This window comes from Dermacentor silvarum, chromosome 2 (assembly GCF_013339745.2).
Source record: "Dermacentor silvarum isolate Dsil-2018 chromosome 2, BIME_Dsil_1.4, whole genome shotgun sequence".
Taxonomy (NCBI): Eukaryota; Metazoa; Arthropoda; class Arachnida; order Ixodida; family Ixodidae; genus Dermacentor; species Dermacentor silvarum.
In genome coordinates, this window is record NC_051155.1 from 170867024 (window position 1) to 170884764 (window position 17741).

At 49.7% G+C, this 17741-nt stretch overlaps 1 protein-coding gene across 2 annotated transcripts in view; it reads left to right on the forward strand.

Annotated features, from left to right (window-relative positions):
- LOC119442109 (disks large homolog 1) overlaps nucleotides 1–17741 on the forward strand; it is a 673008-nt gene that overhangs the window by 96919 nt on the left and 558348 nt on the right. For both annotated transcript variants that reach the window (XM_037706855.2, XM_049661898.1), the window contains exon 4: nucleotides 14907–15026. In XM_037706855.2, the coding sequence (XP_037562783.1) occupies nucleotides 14907–15026 (120 nt within the window). The remainder of the gene's footprint in view (nucleotides 1–14906; nucleotides 15027–17741) is intronic.

The window sequence follows — 17741 nt, forward strand, 5'->3', positions numbered from 1 at the left end:
CGAGAAAGAGACGCGGGGGGGGGGGGGGGGGGGAGAGGCGCTTCGATCATCCGCACGTACCCTGCAGCCCCACGCCGTTGCTTCTTCTTCTTCTTCTTCTTTTTTTTTTTTGCCCTCTGACACCCAGGGAGGATCGCGTGCGTGGTCGATGTGGTGGGTCAATAGATGTCACCACGACCACCACCACCTCTGACTGCAGCGGCGGCGGTGCGATCGCGGCTCGTTGACCGGCCACGATAAGCCGACCCCGGGTCCCTCCTCGCTATCCGTTTCCGTCACACGGTGATCCCGGGGGTCCCACGATGCGAGGGCTGCTATTATTGCTCCGCCAGCAGTGGCGGGGAGGGTGGGTATTCCTTCCGCGGTTGCGGTGATGATGGTGGGACCCGCGATGCCTCGGCTGCTGTCTTGTCTTCGGCAGACAGCCACCTTCGCTCTGCGAGCCGGAAGGTCGGATACGGCCTCGGACCCGGGGCCGGTCGAACAGATGTGAAGGAGAGTGCACCGACGAAGAAGAAAAATTAGAAGCATGGGTAAGGGGGGGGGGGGGGGGGGGTCACATTAGCTTCATTGAGCGGACGCGTTAGCTCGAAGGAATATCGGGTCCGAATTGCTTTTACCTCTAGGAGAGGAGGAATTCATTATGGGTTTCATACGGGGCGCCCCTAATGAGATACTTGGCACCTTTGTTGGAACGGTTCCAGGTGGCTTTTCAAGGCTCGTATCAACAATAAGGAGCGCTCGCGCGGGGCGGTCATTAGCGCGCTTGGTTCGCGGGCTGCGTGTGTCCGTGTGTGTGCGAGTCAGCGAGCGCACTCGTGGACGTGTATGCGTTGCTTGCGAGGGTACGTGTTGGCGCGCCCGTTATTGTTAGCATTGTTCGCGTCGGAGCTGAGGTTTCGCTTATCTGTGGGCAGGTTCTAGAAAGTGAGGCGTCTCGCTCGTATACTATAGTTAGCGCTGTGTTAGATGGAGTGAAACCGTGGCAACGCGAAAGAATGTCGCGTTTATACTAGGGGGAAAAAGTACAGTGCGGAAGCAAAGTAGTTTAACGGGAGTAGGCTCCATATTTGGATACACTGTGGACAGGAAGGCGTTCGGGGAATGTAAAGATAACCGTAAATGGGGGAAAGAAAAATCGAAGAGCACACAGTAACGACGGGCAGTGTGCCGCCCTCTCGCTGATTGTCATCTAAGACAGAGAACCGCAGGTAAATGTAATGCCGGCTTCAGCGCAGACGTTAGTTGGTAACCCTATTTTACGAGCTGCAGCCTCTCACGTATTATATGTAGCCGCAAACTCCGTTAATCGCATTGCAAAAGCCTTGAGTTTACACGCCGTTAATCTGGAGATAGAAAGAAAATTCAGCATAATCCATCTCACGATGACTGTCGATGGTATGCGTTTAGCATTGAATAAATATAACGACACATTGTAATTTACACTGCTGCCCTATTAAGGGCTGTCCGTGATCATGTTTTTGCAGGAGGGTTATGTGCAGAGATGATAGCACTTCAATGCTCAAGTTCATTATGGTTGTATCGAGAGTACACAAACGCGACGCAGAAGTTGCGAAAGAAGATGGAAAGTTCACCGGAGAAATAAACTGTTTCAAGCACGCGCGAGTGACGTTTTTTGTGTATCTTGCCATAAAGTTGAAAAATTCCGCAGAACCAGTCTCACGATGACTGTCGACCGTAATGCGTTTAGCACTGAATCAACATAGCGACACAGCGTATTGCCACCGTCGAAACGAGTTATGTATGAGGCGTATGTTGCGGCGGGATACCTCTTTTGCGCTTCCATAAGGAAACTCGGCGCCATCAAGCGCCGTTGCCGCGAAGCCTGCGCGTGTCCTCCGAAATGCATGGCGCGCCGGTGCGTGCCAACGCTGGCAAACGCGTCATGTGGCAACCGGACTGCTCTCTATAGCGCTTCTTTCTGGACACGCCGGCGCCAGCTAGTGGCACTGCCGACAAGCTCGCGCGTGGCCTCCTAGACGAGAAGTGTGGAGCGCCGGTGCCTGCGAGCGCTGAGAATTGTTCCCTCGCTTGCCGCACACTCAGTGGCACATACTCAGTGTTCCAAGTTCGCTAGAGGTTCATTGAAGAGTGGCACATGCCCACTGAATTCATGGCGCGCAGCTCGGCAAGCGTTGGCGTAAAAGACTTTCATTGAAAAGTGGCAACTGTATACCCTGCGGCATTTGTGGCGCAGCCTGCTATAGCGTCGTCTTGTTGTCTTCGACGAACCTTTGTGACGTGGGTTCGATTCCGCTCAGCGTCGGAGAAATTTTTCGTCGTTGTAGAGCGGCACATTCCCAGTGGCATTGTTACCCGAGTTGGCGTCAGGGACGTTCATTGAAGAGCCGCAAACGCCTTCTCGCACGTACACAGTGACTCAAGTTGGCATCAAAGAGGTTCATCGAAGACCGGCACAGACTGAGTGGCACACGCATAATAGTGCTCTAAGTCAGCTTAGAAACTCCGGAACAGCACCAATATGCTTGCGCGTAACCGGCGTTCACGAAGTGGAACGTCACTATAATGTTTTCGAACAGCGGTATGCTTACCCAGTCCCACATTTACGGTGACCCATGTCGGCGTGAAACTATATAGGTCCGTTGAAGAGCGGCACATATGTACACATTGCCACATACTGGGTGACCAAAGTTGGTCCGGCGGTTGGTTTCGAACGCTGTTGCTCAGCACGGCAGCACGGTGCGCTACTCGTTCGACCATGGACTACTGAGTGACCCAGGTATAGGCGGGAAAACGCTTCGATACAAACGTGCATACTGTTGCGAAGTCCAAGTACCCGAGCGGCCACGAAGGTTCCATGGATGGTGCCGTGCCAGGTGCCGTGCCAGGTGCCGGGGTGGAGAGGTCCAGTGAGATCAGAAAACGGTTTTATATACAAATTTACATGTGGTATTTTACAAGAAGGGCTCCATGATATTGGAGCCGTCTACATGCTAACATCTTTGCATGTTCTAGCGTTTACATATCCGAGTCTCCTCACAACACTCAAGCTGCGCTTTTTATCCTTTTCGTTTCCCTCTTTCACTCGACGTGGGAACGCACTTTAGTTCTTCTTAGCCAATGACCACCTTCGACCGGTTCGCCATATCCCGCACATGATGTGCCATCGTTTCCCGCCGGGCTCTGCCTCCAATGTTGCCTGGTCGCCCCCGCACACCAGGTAACGGGTGACACCTTGGGAACCAAACATTGATGTGGTTCCCACGGGAATGGTCCACGCTGGCCCCTTTCGAGAATTAGTCGCCTCTCCGTGATGGTCATTTCGCGGAAACCACCGTTTCCAGGGAGGGCGGTGGCTGTTGTCTCGGAAGGGGGCTCCAGGTTGGCGCGTCACAGTCGGCGCCAGGCCTCGTCGTAGTTCGGGCGGGCTCTGGTGTTTCACGGAAGCACATCAAGAGCGACGTTGCCGTTTTAGCTACGCACGAGGCCGATGACCCATTGCAGCCTGGGGACTATTCGCTCATCCATCAGTCCCAGATGACGGTGATGCTCCCCGACCGCGAGAAACGACAAGCGTGAAGAGCAGTTGATAGCTTCAAGTCTGTCGATGAGGCCTCCTTTGTCCCGAAGGACAGCCAGACACAACAATACATAGATAGCTCGCCCCCGGAAAGTGCGTGATGTACCATAAGAATGCTAACGCATTAAAAGAAAGCGGGTCGAAGCACATAATGTTTTGCAGCCGTCATTGTTGCCTTGTTGAGAGAGCGCTCACTGTAAACCGTCTTACACCCTTAAGGTTGCTTAAGGGTGCAAATCGGTCTATGTGCGAGTTATATGACAGAAAACACCTTTAAGGGTGCAAATCGGTTTACAGTATAAGTGTGTTTTGTTGACTCTTACGCTGCGACCGGCTGACCTGTTGAAAGATGACCGAAAGAACTACAAAAAGATAGAGATGGGCAGGATTAAGATAGCAGGCCTATCAAACTTAACGAGACCGTTTTGAAAAAAAAAATGTGCAGAAAAAATAAAGAAGTGGATCGAATTTGAGTATAACCTGTCGTTTTGCTGTTTCTTTCGCTCAGCTTCGCGTGCGAATCTTGTCGGTTGAGTTTTACCTCTAGTATCTATAGATAAGCTTTCGGGAGAACAGCGCCAGCTGCGCAGTTATGGGGATGAAAAGTAAATACGGAGTGACGAGCGAAGCGCTAGCGAGGAGCCGAGCGTCTCGACGAAGATAAGTGAATGGAAGGTGCAGCTGTGTTGGAAAAGCGAGAGCATAAGGGCAGCAGAAAACAAAAATGTCGAGAATGTTTTTATTGTTCTTACTGGCGGGACGAAAACAAAGGAGACCGTGCATGTATGCTCTCGAGACAGCTGGCATCGCGCCCACAACACTGCCTTGCCGGCTGAGTGAAAGCCAAGCGGGCTGGAGACCCAGTTGCACGTGCTTGGTGGAAAAGAAAAAAAAAAAGAAAACGGAAAAGGCACAGTGGGGTGAAACAGCCGTGCCGCCGCAGCGGTGAAGGTGCCCACGCCTCGGGAGGACTTGGAAGGGAGCCGAGGAAAACGTGGGGCGCTGGGGCATGGCAAAGCCACGCCGGTGCGCGCTGCGTGCGACGAGACTCTGCATGCCAACGCTGGCGTATACAAGCCTCTAGAAAGCGTGCGAAGAGGCGGCGGTGAAAAATTGCGTCGAAAAGAAACGCGCGAGAAAACTTGCGGCGCTCGTTTCGTGGTTGCTTCTCGACGCGTATAGAAGGGAAGATGATAAGGACGCGTTCTCCCGTCTCGTGACACGGAGTTTCTCGAGTTCCTTGTCCTTGTAGGTATAATTCGTTTCGGAACACGAGTTGCCGTTTATGCACCGAATTCGGGTGTACCACCTTTCGAAGTGGTTTCGCAGCACGACGGGCGCCGTCGTCAAGAAAAGAAATGAACACCTTTCGACCGAAGCTTATATTGCACCGGCCAAGCATCAAAAACACGAAGTTCTGAGGTGCACTGCCGTTGTAAGCACGTACTGCGACGAACAAACTTCCGACGCATTCTTGGTGTGTGCGCCGGCTGTCGTCCTTGCGTCGTCGTCAGGAACGATTGCGACGCCAGGTCACGCTCGCTCTGCGCCGACGTCTGGCCGTGCCGCGAACAGGCGTCACCGCCGGAAGTGGTTCGCGAAGGAAGAGGAATGAGAGAGAGAAAAAAAGTCGCAGTTTCAGCCGAAAGGCGAAGCATCGATTGCGATAGCAAATTAGTACGCAGCTATACGAATTAAGGATAGTAGTTTTATCGGCCGTGTAAACTTGTAACCATTCGCTTGTTAACTGAATTAACAAGCACGCTGTCACGCGCGCGCAAGCAAACAAGAACACATCGGACACTCGCTGTCAAAGCGCTGGAGTGAGGAAGTGCGGCATCAGCAGCGAGCGAATTGACCTGCGTGCTACCTCTCGCTTCAACGCGAACTAAACGGCGAAAACACTGCGCACGGCGGACACTGTCCCCGTCGCAGATCGCGTTCAAGATAGGGCGCGCGCGGCCGCACAAGACGCAGCAGCCGCCGGAGTAGAACGCCCCCTGCCTCCCCTCCCGCTGGTGGCTTGAGCGCGACGGAAGAAGACGCGCTGCCTCCCCGCTTCCCTCCCTTGCGCGCGCGATACAGCCGCCATCGTCGGCTCACCCTCGTTCGCTTTCACTCGCACATGCAACGTACAGCGCGTGGCGACGATGTTATTGCCCTTGGACTTCATACGGAACATCACGACGACGGCGACGGCAGAAATGCGCCTGGGGTGTCCGTATAATTGCTGTCGCAATAAAAGAGAGTCGTGTACTTGAAAGTATAGAGTATTGCCGGAGTAAAAGTATTCGCCTACGCCCTACTCTGCAAAGGACATGGAGAAAAAGGCCCTAGAGTGAGGATGCCATAATTAAGTGGAATTAAATGAAAACAATAATAATAATAAAACATAAATTTGAATGTTTTCATTTTGTTTCTGTCATCTTCAATAATACACACTCCAGTTCTACTTCGCAATCTTGATTTCACTGAATAAGAATGGAAAACTGGGAGAATTGGTACATATTCATATTTGCAGTGCAGAAGGGCCGAGACACACAAGAAGAAGTTGCAAAGCGATTTCACTGCTCGGCTTTCTTATATGATGCACATTATTGTCCGTATGACAGTTCGAATCAATTGGAAGCTAGAGAAAAGAAATGTCATAGGCCGCGACCGTTGGGACCAGGCAACGCACGTGGTATAGGAGGCCATGCACAAAGCAATTTCATACAATTTTCTGGACATTTAAAATAACAGCACGCTTTTATAAAGTGAGTATGCGTTTTTTTTCTTGATAAATGTGTACGTAAAAGACCATGTTGGATTTACATTTTAAGATGAGGCCCTATGACAAAAAAATTTGCTATTGATTGGCTATCGATTGGCTGTCGCAAGGTATTGGCCACGTATTTGGGCTAGGCTAAGCATCCCCAGCATTTTCCGGAATTTATTGATTATTGATCGATTATTGATTAGCTATTGATTGGCTATCGATGACTGACTAAGCTTCAGTAGTCCCAACCATTTTTTTGTGGACGACTAACGGACTAACGGCAGGCTTAAACAGCTCCGCTGTTAAAAAAAAAGAACGAAAAAGAAAACGTATTTATCATAACTGCTATATTCTATACTATCATATGACATACGGAAAAAGCGGTTTCCTGTATGGGATCCCATATTTTTTCATATTGGGTTATTGAATATGGGACTTTTTCCATACGGGAAACTATGGGGTAATATGGTTTTTTTTCAGACTGAGTTTAACTACGCAGCGCCACGCTCAAGACGCGCCGAAGGAGATCGTATGATCCTTTAGACAAGACACGACGAGCGCCCGTCTCCTTTGCCATTCCCTGTGTGTGTCAATTTGAATCCCTTTTCTAATAGACATGGTTCACCAGCTAGCTCAGCAAGGAATGCTCCCAAGGGCACGTCCTGCTGTTGAGGGACGTCGATGAGATTACTTACGCCGGTCGGTGTTCACGCGGTAACTGCGTCGAAAATTGTGCTCGTGGTTCAGGGCTTTATAGAGCTCGAAGGCGGCGAAAGCCAACCAGTCGCTCGGTAACGGCCATCGTGGTCGTGGCGTGTATAGGTCGGCGCTGAATGAGCACATCGGTGAGTGTGAGAACGGAAGGAGGAGAAGCGCTAGTGTTCGTCGCTTGTGAACAATTCGATCGAGCAATCACGTGGCGCTGGTGCGCGTCGCGTAACCACAGCGCCAGCTGCGCAGACTTGGAACGAGAGGAACGGGTGATGCGCATCGCCTAACTGCGACGCATATTTGCAGCCACGGCCTTTGATGCAGCTGCATGACTCAATTCGTCGGGGGCATGCTTTCGGCGCTCACGTATTCGCAGTTTGAACTAACAGTCCTTTTTCTTCTTTCTTTTGTCAGATTATAGTGGGTCCGCCCTCACTCGAATTGATGGTGTTGATGTACGTGCGCGTCGGCTTTATTGCGTGCGCATTACAGGCGACAGTAATTAAGAGAGAGAGAAAAAAAAAGCAAATGAGGTTGCATGGCTAGAGGTCGACTAAGAATTAGCGCTTGTTTAGGCATTGGTTATTTTGTTTGTTGATTAGGTATTGTTTTTTTTTTCTTATGTATTTCTTTGTGTGTGTTTCCTGAGCAATCCGCCGATGAAGTGCTTGTGGCGTTGCGCTGCTAGGTCGCGGCCCCTGCGGCCGCAGTTCGATGGGGTCTAAATACTGAAACGCTCGCGCGGTTATATTTAGGTGCACATTAAAGAACCCCAGGTGGTCATATTTAATGCGGAGCTCCCCACTATACGGAGCCAACCATAACCCACTGCATGTGCAGTTTCGGGACATTAAACCCCTTAATTTAATCTTAGTTAAGCAAGCTTACCGGCTTTTCTTCTTCTGGTCCTCCTCATTGCGTAGTCGCCTGAAAAATAAAAAATAACAATAAATTGAGTTTGTTTTTTTCACATTCGTCGTCTTTTTGTTTGCTCTATTCACACACACACACACACACACACACACCACACACACACACACACACACACACACACACACACACACACACACACACACATATATATATATATATATATATATATATATATATATATATATATATATATATATATATATTCTCGTTGTGTGCGCTGCCCATGTATACATGTCTTGCAGTCGAGCGCACGACAGCAAAACGTTCCAGGCGGTCGTGCATTTCAAATAGCATGCCTGAGCGTTTGGTGCCTGTATCGCGCTTGCCTTGTCGGCAGTGAAGTAACGTCGACCGCCACTGTCGAGCTGGCTCGTGATGAGCGACGCCTGGCGCATCGCAGGCTGGAAAGATGACGCGCCGTTGTCGCGGATGCGCCGTCGCGTTGCGCTCCGCACCTAACCGGCAAGTCGAGCGTCTTCAACTACAAACGCACTCGCATTACGGTCACGTGTGCTAGATGACAAGTGGGAACGGCGCGTGTTGCTTTTTTTGTGCTAGAACGCAGTTGCTAGGAGATCTACCTTTTTGTGAGTGCATGGTGGCGCCAGAGGACTGACCGTATAGCACGTCGTGCGGGCGTGACACTCCCTGCGCTTTACTCGTGGCCCTGTATCTTGGAAAGACGAGTATTCTTTCTTTTTGTCGTTGTATAAACCAACGCGTACCCTTTACGCTGCAAAAAAGGGCTTCTCATATTCCAATGGTGTTTTCATTCGTTGTACCCTGCATGACAGCTGCTGTAACCGAGTGAAAGTATGTGCTGTTCATGAACAAAGGAAATAAACTTGGTGAGAGCTATAGCATTCGCGAGCCAACTCTCCGTGAAGCCATTGCTTTCGTCTTCTCTCTCTCAGAATACCGGCCCAACGCGTGACCCTGGGCTCGGTGGACTTAGCCCAGTGTGCCTGGTTCCCGTTAGGTTGTTCGACGTGCTTTGCCAACCGCTCTTTGAACATTTTGCTCCCGACATGCGTGTTGTGCAACTTCGGTCGTTCATTGCAGAGTACATTTGTCGTCTTCGTTGCAACGTGTGAGTGTGGAAGCTGCACGTTGCTGTCGCAGGCGGTGGAACGCGTTAAAGCTTACCGTGACACGATGACGTGTAGGGCCGACTGTTCTCGGCTTCAGTATTGTTACGTAATGCTCCCTCCTAATTCCTTCCTTCCTCCATGGGGCTAGTATATATATACCAAGTTGTGTCTATATATTGACGAAACGCGCGCAAGTTGCGGCAGCGTTGAAATTTGGGTGAGCTAAAATGTTTCGACTCTCGAAAAGAGCACAGGAATTCCACGCCGCGAGCGTTTCGGTATATATCGGCTTCACCGTATTGTTGCCGTTGGGATACTGCATGCGTAGCGGCATGATTTCGCCTAGCTCGCTCCGTAGCATCACGCGGTCCATGATAAAGGATGTGAAATAAGTATGCCCCCCTTCCCCTCCCCGATTGTTCTCTCTCTTTGCGAGGAGCGGGATAATTCTAATATGCTATCATAAACACACCACTCTGATCTCATCTCTCGCTTGATTTCCGTCTCTTTGCGGTGACTGAAGACCGACAAGGCAGTGCAGAGAGGCGAGAACGCATGAACGGCAAACTTAGAACAGTAAGAACAACGTGAGCAATAAATCTGGGCTCAACCGCGCGTGACGGCCTCGTTTCAAGATTATTCCAACTGCTTGGAGCAATCACATGTTTGTAGCTTACGGAGCCTAATACCTTCCATCCTTAACTGTGTCGAGGATTTGAATAGGCAGTCACAAGGCCGCAGGCTTCGCGCCCTGACTGTCGCGTTTCATTCTTTGACGACTGAATTTGTGTATAGATTGGAATCTCCTTTATTAGCTTTAGCCAGTTAGCTCTTAATTCGAGCATAATCTTAATTCTAATCATTTGTATGTTGTATGGAGGATTGCTTCCTTAACAGAAATGTGTGGCGAATAAAAAGACAAGTTAGCGGCACTGCGACGGAACCACGTGGATACTGTGCACGTAAAATTTAAATCGAATTCTCGAATTTTACGTCCCAAAACCGCGATATGATTATGAGGCACGCCCCAGTGGGGTACTCCGGATTAATTTTTACCGCTTGGAGTTCTTTGAAGTGCATCGAAATGTAAGCACCCGAGCGCTTTTGCATTTCGCTGCAATCGAAATGCCCGCGTCTACCGCGGCCGGTATTGAACCCCGTATTCCTGAAGTCCATATATAAGAAAAGTACCGCCATCCTTTGATAAACGCCGCTTCTCTCTCCCCTGTATCTCCGATTGGACGTTGATAGCGCGCGCTTTTCACTTCTTTATATTTTCTTTTTTTCCGCCTCAGAGCCATGTTGAAAGTCCTCTGCGCAGCCGCAGGCGCCGGCGGCGCGGCGGCGCGCGCCCGGTCCTGAAAGCTTCAACGTGGACTTTCTAGGTGCGCCACCGTCGACTTGGCTTTCGCAAGCAAAAAGTAAAGAAAAAAGCAAGCGCTTTAGGAGAGGAGGCGGCGGAGGAAAGAGTAGATGGCGGTACTTTTCTTATATAGGGATTTTACTATTCCAGTTCAGCAGCGCCACGCCATAACCACGGCTAGGTCAGCTGGTATACCCCACAGGTAAACGGGAATTGCATCACGAGCGCCAGTTCCTCCCCTGGTGCTTGGTAGGACATGCTTCTGAGAAAAAATAAAATTAAAAAGAAATGAAGCCTGCTGTTATGGCAACGGTTTTGCTGAAGCGCGAGGGGGAGGCGGCCATCCCGCTTATCTGCAATGCGCTCGACGAGTGTGCGATTTTCTCGGCAGACAAAAAAGGAAATTAGCACGAGTTCAATTTGCTGCTACAGTCTGCATTATTCTAACGGCTGTCATTTTCAGTCTGTTCTTTTTTTGTAATGACAATTTCCTTTTGCGTGGGTGCACCCACGCAAAAGGAAATTGCGGTTCATGTATTGAATAAATACCAGCAGCACATATGTGTTTGCTAAAATTTTACCCTATTCTGGTCATGATACGGGAGCCAGCATGCCATAGCGTGTGGTTATTGCGTTTCGCCAGGAGAATAACAGGCAGTGAAATGTGCTTTATTTTGCAATTTTATTAGCAACATTTGTACAGCAAGAGAGTCGTGATTTTTGACTTCGCATGAGGCAATCTTACCAACGCAAATCGTCTTTCGCAGCAGTTATCTGTGATTACTCATTCAAAAAAATATCATTAAGCGAGACCGGTTGAAAGACTGACGGCAGCACATTTCGCATACCCTAACACAGACGAGGTGGAGTTATCCGAGCTGGAGCTGTCGTCTGAAAAGAAAAAAAAAAAAAAATAGAAGTAATATAAGTTTTATGCTTACACACAACGCAATTGCAGGAACAAATTTCAGCAATATTTCCACAAAACAGTGCTTTTAATTCATGTACGTCATCTCTTATATTTTATTGTAGGATTTATGCTAAAAATATGGCACAAAGATTTAACAATAGAAATTCTTATTTTACCTGCTACTATATTGCAATAACAGGTTTGGTAATGCTGCTTTCTCAACAGCTGTCTGAAAACACTGATCAGTTTCTTACAGCTAAATTATATGGATCATTGAATTTCCTATTCACTTGTCAATAAGGCACTGACGGATTAGTTCGTTCAACCTATTTGTATACTCCTTGTCTTCCTAATTCTGCAGAATGCCTATTACTGGAAGACTATGTTTCAAAAGTTGTAAGCCACTGGTAAACGGTCTAAGAGCATATCCTATTATAGACCAATTTGTTTTGCACAGGGGGTTTGCGAGAACACCGGAGCGCGTAGCTCGCTCAGCGCCGACGTAAGCACCTTCGCACGCATTGCACGCCAGCGCGACTTGACCCGAAGGTAAATTCGTTCGTTCTGAACAAAAACTGCTCGCCTGTTCTCAGTTAACCGCGAACATCGCACATCGCAGATGAATATTCGATAAAAAAGAACAGAAAAGCAGGCGTTTTTTTTTTTTTTTCGCGACACATTTCGCGGGGCAACGTAAAATGCACTCGGCACCGTAGCAGAAACGCGAAAAAAAAAAAAAAAAAAAAAAAACAGCGCTTGCAGTGCTTTCTGCACTAGAGCAGTGCTCCTTTAATTGGTCTCCGCACCTTGTGAAGTTCTGGGTGACTTGTAATGTCTAACCAAGAACAGGCAAGTCTCTAACTTAACACCTTCGTCCGTGCAGCAAGCATTCAAGGAACTTCAGCAAAGTTATCAGTTTATTCCATAAAGCGAACAGCAATCGCCGAGATATAACGAAACGCAATGTCCGTCAGCGGTTCAGCTAGCACTCACTCCTCTCAGAAGCTGCTGTGGATAGGTAACTTCAGTGTATTTACACGACACAGAGAAATATACCGCGTACGGAACACCATTCCTTTCGTCTTACAGCCGTTTCGACAAGGTTAGCGGCTATTCGGTATAGCGACTGCATAAAAAGCGTGCTTACCTTTCATTCTCTCAGAAGCGGGAAAAAGTGGCCCTGCTGTCCCTTCCCGTGCTCGTCAACCACAGAGCCGCGCGGAAACGTCTTGTGGCCTTTCTTCAGTTTTTCGTACATCGCTGGAGCCACCGACCGATCCAGAAACAAAATGTTGCAGCGCACAGTAGAAGGCAAAGGCGTGCACGTGTGCAGAGAGCAGCAGGAGCAGACGAACGGAATGGCAGCCGAAGCGATAACAGCGAAAGCGCCGCCCGTTGGCGCAATAAGTGAAGCGACTAAATAATGATATAGCATGCTAAAAAGAAAATAGCCAAAACACATTTTATTTCTACATATAATTGCACCCCTTTACTTTATTGCTATGTAGGTTGAAAAGATAGAGCCACATATGCAAAAGTTACTGAATTTTCCTTTGGCTACCAGTGTCATGGCGACGCTTTATTGCCAATACCGAAACTAGCCCGACTGTCCACCGGCCGGCCATAACCACTTAGCTCCCGCGCCGGGTATACACTGCGCGCTCACGCTTGCTGTTAACTGTGTAGCCAACCGAAAACCCTTGAGTAACCCTCTTATCATTTCAGTTCGCTTTTTGCCCAAGTAATCTCACTTGCCAGCATTGCTGTGCCGTCGAACAATTCGACTTTCCGAAGGTGATGCCTGAGAAGAGGGCCGTGCGCGTTGTTGACGCGACAGGTTTCGTCTTCTCCTCCCAGCAACGAATGTGTGTCTCGGTACGAAACCGCAGGCAAACATCGCCGCCGTCTCATCGACGTTGGTGTGCTGACGGCAGCATCGCAGGTCAGCGGTTTCCCAAGCAAACCTGTGTGCCACGCTCTCGCCATAGCGACGTCGGGCCCCCCTTTCATCAGACACGAGATATGGGTGGGTCGAGTTCGTCGTACCGGCTCCGCTGGCTAACATCACCGTCGGTCACCCGCCGCCACCGCCCGTGGACCACGGGTCCGCGCGCGGGTCAGAACAGACCTTTACCGCCAAGCTAAAAGGCCGTGGCGCATGAAGGCCGAAGAGGGAAAAAGACCGGTGTTGTAGCGCCGGAAGCCTCGCGTGCGTGCGTGCGTGCGTGCGTGCTGGCGAGCGCGTGCCCTCACTTTCCGACGTGCGTGCCTCCCATCTGCCCGGGTCATCAGGCGAGGCCCGAGCGCGGCGCTGATCCATCTCGAGGGATTTGGCGGGCCCTCCCGTGCCGTCCCGACATGTTTATCATCGCGGACCAACGCCTGCCTCCCCTCTCGATCTGCTCTAAGCCTTGCAGCGCAGCGGCTGCGCCGGCAATCGCCGAGCTCTTAGCATGCTGCTGCCGCCGCCGGTGCTCCGGCGTTGCCATCCCTGTGGGCCGAGCTCCTTCGCGTGTCTGTGTACGCAAGGATCGCTTGCATTGCCTGCCGCGCTGCGTATAGAAGGGCGTGGGAAGGCACGGAGAAGGAGACGTGCCCCGTAATACCTGCTGACTGGCTTTTTGCTGGCTTCCGAAGAAGCACGATTTTTGGAGTTCGGAAAAAAAAAAAAAAAAGCTGATTCTCAGTTTGCGTTGGAGATTTAGCGGGAGGGTGGGCGCGGGAGGCCTAGAACTGTCACTGAAGTGCGTGGGAGCTTGGCAAGCCTTGCGCTGCTGGAGCCACTACACGCATGGCAGTAGCTTAGAAAGGGGGACGTTGAATTTGAAAGATCGGCAAGTTTTGGCTTTGTGCATTGGTTAAGTGCCGATGATCTCAGTATACTATACTTTCAATTTCTGTATGTTTTTTTATTGGGTGTATCTTTCTTTATTACTCATGATGAAATAAAGGGTCAACAGGCGCCCGAAGCAACATTTAGCTTTTATCGTGTCAAACGTCCCGACCTTTGCGCTAATCTGTCTACTACGTGACTGCAATGTCTGCAAAAATAGACTTTCGTGCGAGTTGATGCATTTGAAGAGAGCGACTTTGCCTCTTCGGTGCTCTCATCGTCCTCGTGCTCGTTTCCGGGAGAACTTTCCTCGTCTTATTTGTTGCGTTCAGGCTTTTAACACCTTTGCTAAGGGAGGTGTGAAGTCGCCGTGCGTCATCACTGTTAGGGTGCGAACGTCGTCTTCTATCGAAGTTCGCGATAGGCATAGCGAGCATCGCATACGGCAGTTCAATTATTGGGACTTTGGCTTAAGTAGGGTTCACAGTGTTCGGTTTTTATTTCCACAAGAAAAATGTTTTTTTTTTGTTGGTGGATATGTATTTCTAGAGGAACTATCACCGTTCTTTTTTCTTTTTTTTTGCTAGATAATATTTTGCTTCGAGTTTCGAGGGATGTAGTTCGCTGGCGTCAACTCTAGCCTATAGTGAATGAACTTTAGCAAGGTAGTGCGTTGGGCGAGTTGGTGCATAGTTGGTGCATGAACTTACCTGACTGTTCTCACACACCGTCCGTCTTTGTGCAGAAGTACCGGTACCCGGAGGAAGTGGACCTCCCTCCCACGTCGTCCCGGCTCAAGGACGTAGATGGCTTGGGCACCAGCGTCGACCACTACTCTTCCAGCGCCGTGGAATCGCCCAGGAAGGTGAGCAATCGCTTGCACGCGCTTTTCCCTTTGCCATGTGTGCGCTCAAAGCGGCCACGAGTCGTCGCTCATGGCTTGAACGAGCTAGGGAGCCTACATGCAACGCCGTTTTAGGGTGGTGACAACACCAACATTTTGACCGCTATTTACCGCCAAATTTGGTGGGTAGCCATTTTGGTCTCCAGCTTTTCTGCCTTTTTTTGGCACGCTCTGATGTACTCATGTTGGCACGCGATCTATTAAATTTCTTTAATTCAGTTTTGCGCCAGCGCGCACATGAAACTTGCATACATCTTTAATATACTAGTTGCCTTTTCCTTTTATTTTAACACATCAAACTTACTTTTCTATTGCACGTCGTGCGACACATATAAAGCAACGAGCTATAAGGCACAATGGCGTGCTCGTGGTATACGATTACTCTCGCCAAGAATGTGAACTGCGTTAAGCATTGTCGTTGCCTTCCAGTTGTACATAATATATAAAGGGTGCTTTTCGAAGTGTGCTGTAATATAAAGACTGTCCTTACTAGTCTGTTTAACTAAAACGTAGACGTGCCGTGTACGGCGCTCAGACGCGCCATTTGTCTCTGGCTGCTGAAGCCAAAATTTATTAAAAGAAGTTAATAATTTCACGTCACCAAGGGTTGCGGGAAGTGTGGACTGTCGGCTGGTCTTTCGCCATTTTGGTCCCCACAATTAACCCGCCAATTTAGCTGGCGGCGGCAAGTACCCTTACAAAGGCTGTCACCACCCTAAAACGGCGTTGCATGTAGGCTCCCTAGAGCGAGCTGTCTTCGCGTTTCAGCTGCCAAGCGCTTGAACGCCGTTGAGAGCGCGGCGGTCACGTGTGCCTCCGGCTCTGCCGTTTGGGCGAAAGTGGATTCGGAACTGTCCTGTACGTGACACGTACAGCTTGGCTTTTTGGTACTTTCGTGATTGGCGCCGGCCGCGACTCAGGGTCACTGATCCGGACCTTGACGTTTCCCTAGGGCCAGTATGTCGAGGAGCGTCTAGAGTTCACACTTGATGTCTTCGATTTCGTTGCCCAGTTCGTCGTTTCTCTTGCGTTCCGCCTTCAACATGGGATGCGCCGTCTCAGCCATCGATTCGTTGGTCATCGTTAAGTTTGGTCTGATATACCGGCCAGATGCGCTGGATCAATGCCACGCGTTTTATTAGCAACGTCTCATTCTACAGGCTGATATTTTGAAGATCCTGCACTCTTCGATGCACTGCCTCGGCGTATGTTTCGCGCAAACCACATGTGCTAGCGTCTAGCTGTCTGTCCTGCAACCTGACTTATGCTATGAACATGTTCAATAACTTTCCGACGAGTTGCCGACAAGATCGAAGAAGTCGCAGTAAGTTTCTGCATGTTTAAAAAGGCATACCGGAAAGCAATTGCAGCTGTTTCAGCGCTTCTGATAACAATATAAAGCGGCATCTGTCCATCAACAAACATATGGATGTTATTGCGCGCCGTCCGGGAAGGCGTGGCAATAGGTATGAGGAGCTGGTAGCTTCGACTATTGAAGCATGATGGACTCTGTCGGAAACTTGCTGGGTGTGGATCTTGTTACGACAGGTCGTACGTTGAATCGCCCACGGAATCGTGCGATGCTTTCGCTTTACGGTTTCTTCCCTGCTGTAAATTGTTTCGCTAGGAGTCTTCATCGACTGTCGCCTAATGCTTGAATAAAAGATCCAAGTTTCACCGCCCCAGATTGCTGCACAGGTGCACTGGTGTCACAAGTTTCGGGCAGATAGATGGCAGAGACCATTAAGTCATCGCGGCTTTACTACAAGATACATAATGATGCAGGAGGGTCTGGTCAGCAGCCGTCGCTTTTCTCTGTGTTATGTATTGAGGAAGGGCCGCCGGTGGTTCCTCTGCGTTTACGTATGTTTAAATGCGACACGCCGGTTCTCGTATAGCTTATACATGCGGCGTACATGGTGCACGAGTTGAAAGACTAATGTGCGTTTTGCTTGTGCAGCTCCTTTATTCTACGTCCATCATTAAGTATCCGAATGCTTCCCTTTGTATCTGTAGACGAAGAATGCACTTAAATAATAAGCACATAAGTTATACTGTATGCGTTTCACCCTGCGCACGCTGACTGCCAGAATCTGGAAAGACACCGGCGTTTCTGAGGCTTCCCGGCGAAGAAACCTTCTCATCAAACCCTTCCGATGCAAATTATACCGGAATTGTCATTGTTAGGAATACCGTTCGGTAGCAGTTTTCTTTCTCTTTTGTCTTTCCTGCTGGATAAGAGCGGGTGGGTTGAGCGGCTCAAACTGTAGAGTGCTCCGAAAACAAAGAAACAGTCTGTCTCTGTTGAATTCAAACAGTTCATGGACTGCCCGCTATGTTCTGTCCGTGCCAGCGAGATTTAATTAATGCAAACTGGCGGAGCCTTGCCGCTGACGGAAGCACTCGCCGCCCGTGTTCTTAATGACGCTTCTTCGCCTCGGAAATGCGGCAGCGTTCTTGGAAGAGCACCCCACGACGGTGAAAGTTTGAGTTTATTTCTGACAGCGAAGAGCAGCACTGCTGCTGAGACCGCTGAAACTCCGTGCGCGTGGATTCCACCTTGAAATCGCTTTAGAACACGTTTTCCTCATTTGCCTTTCGTGCATCGCGCAGAGTAACGACACGCACGCACGCACGCATGCACACACACGCACACACATTTGCTCGCTTGTTTTG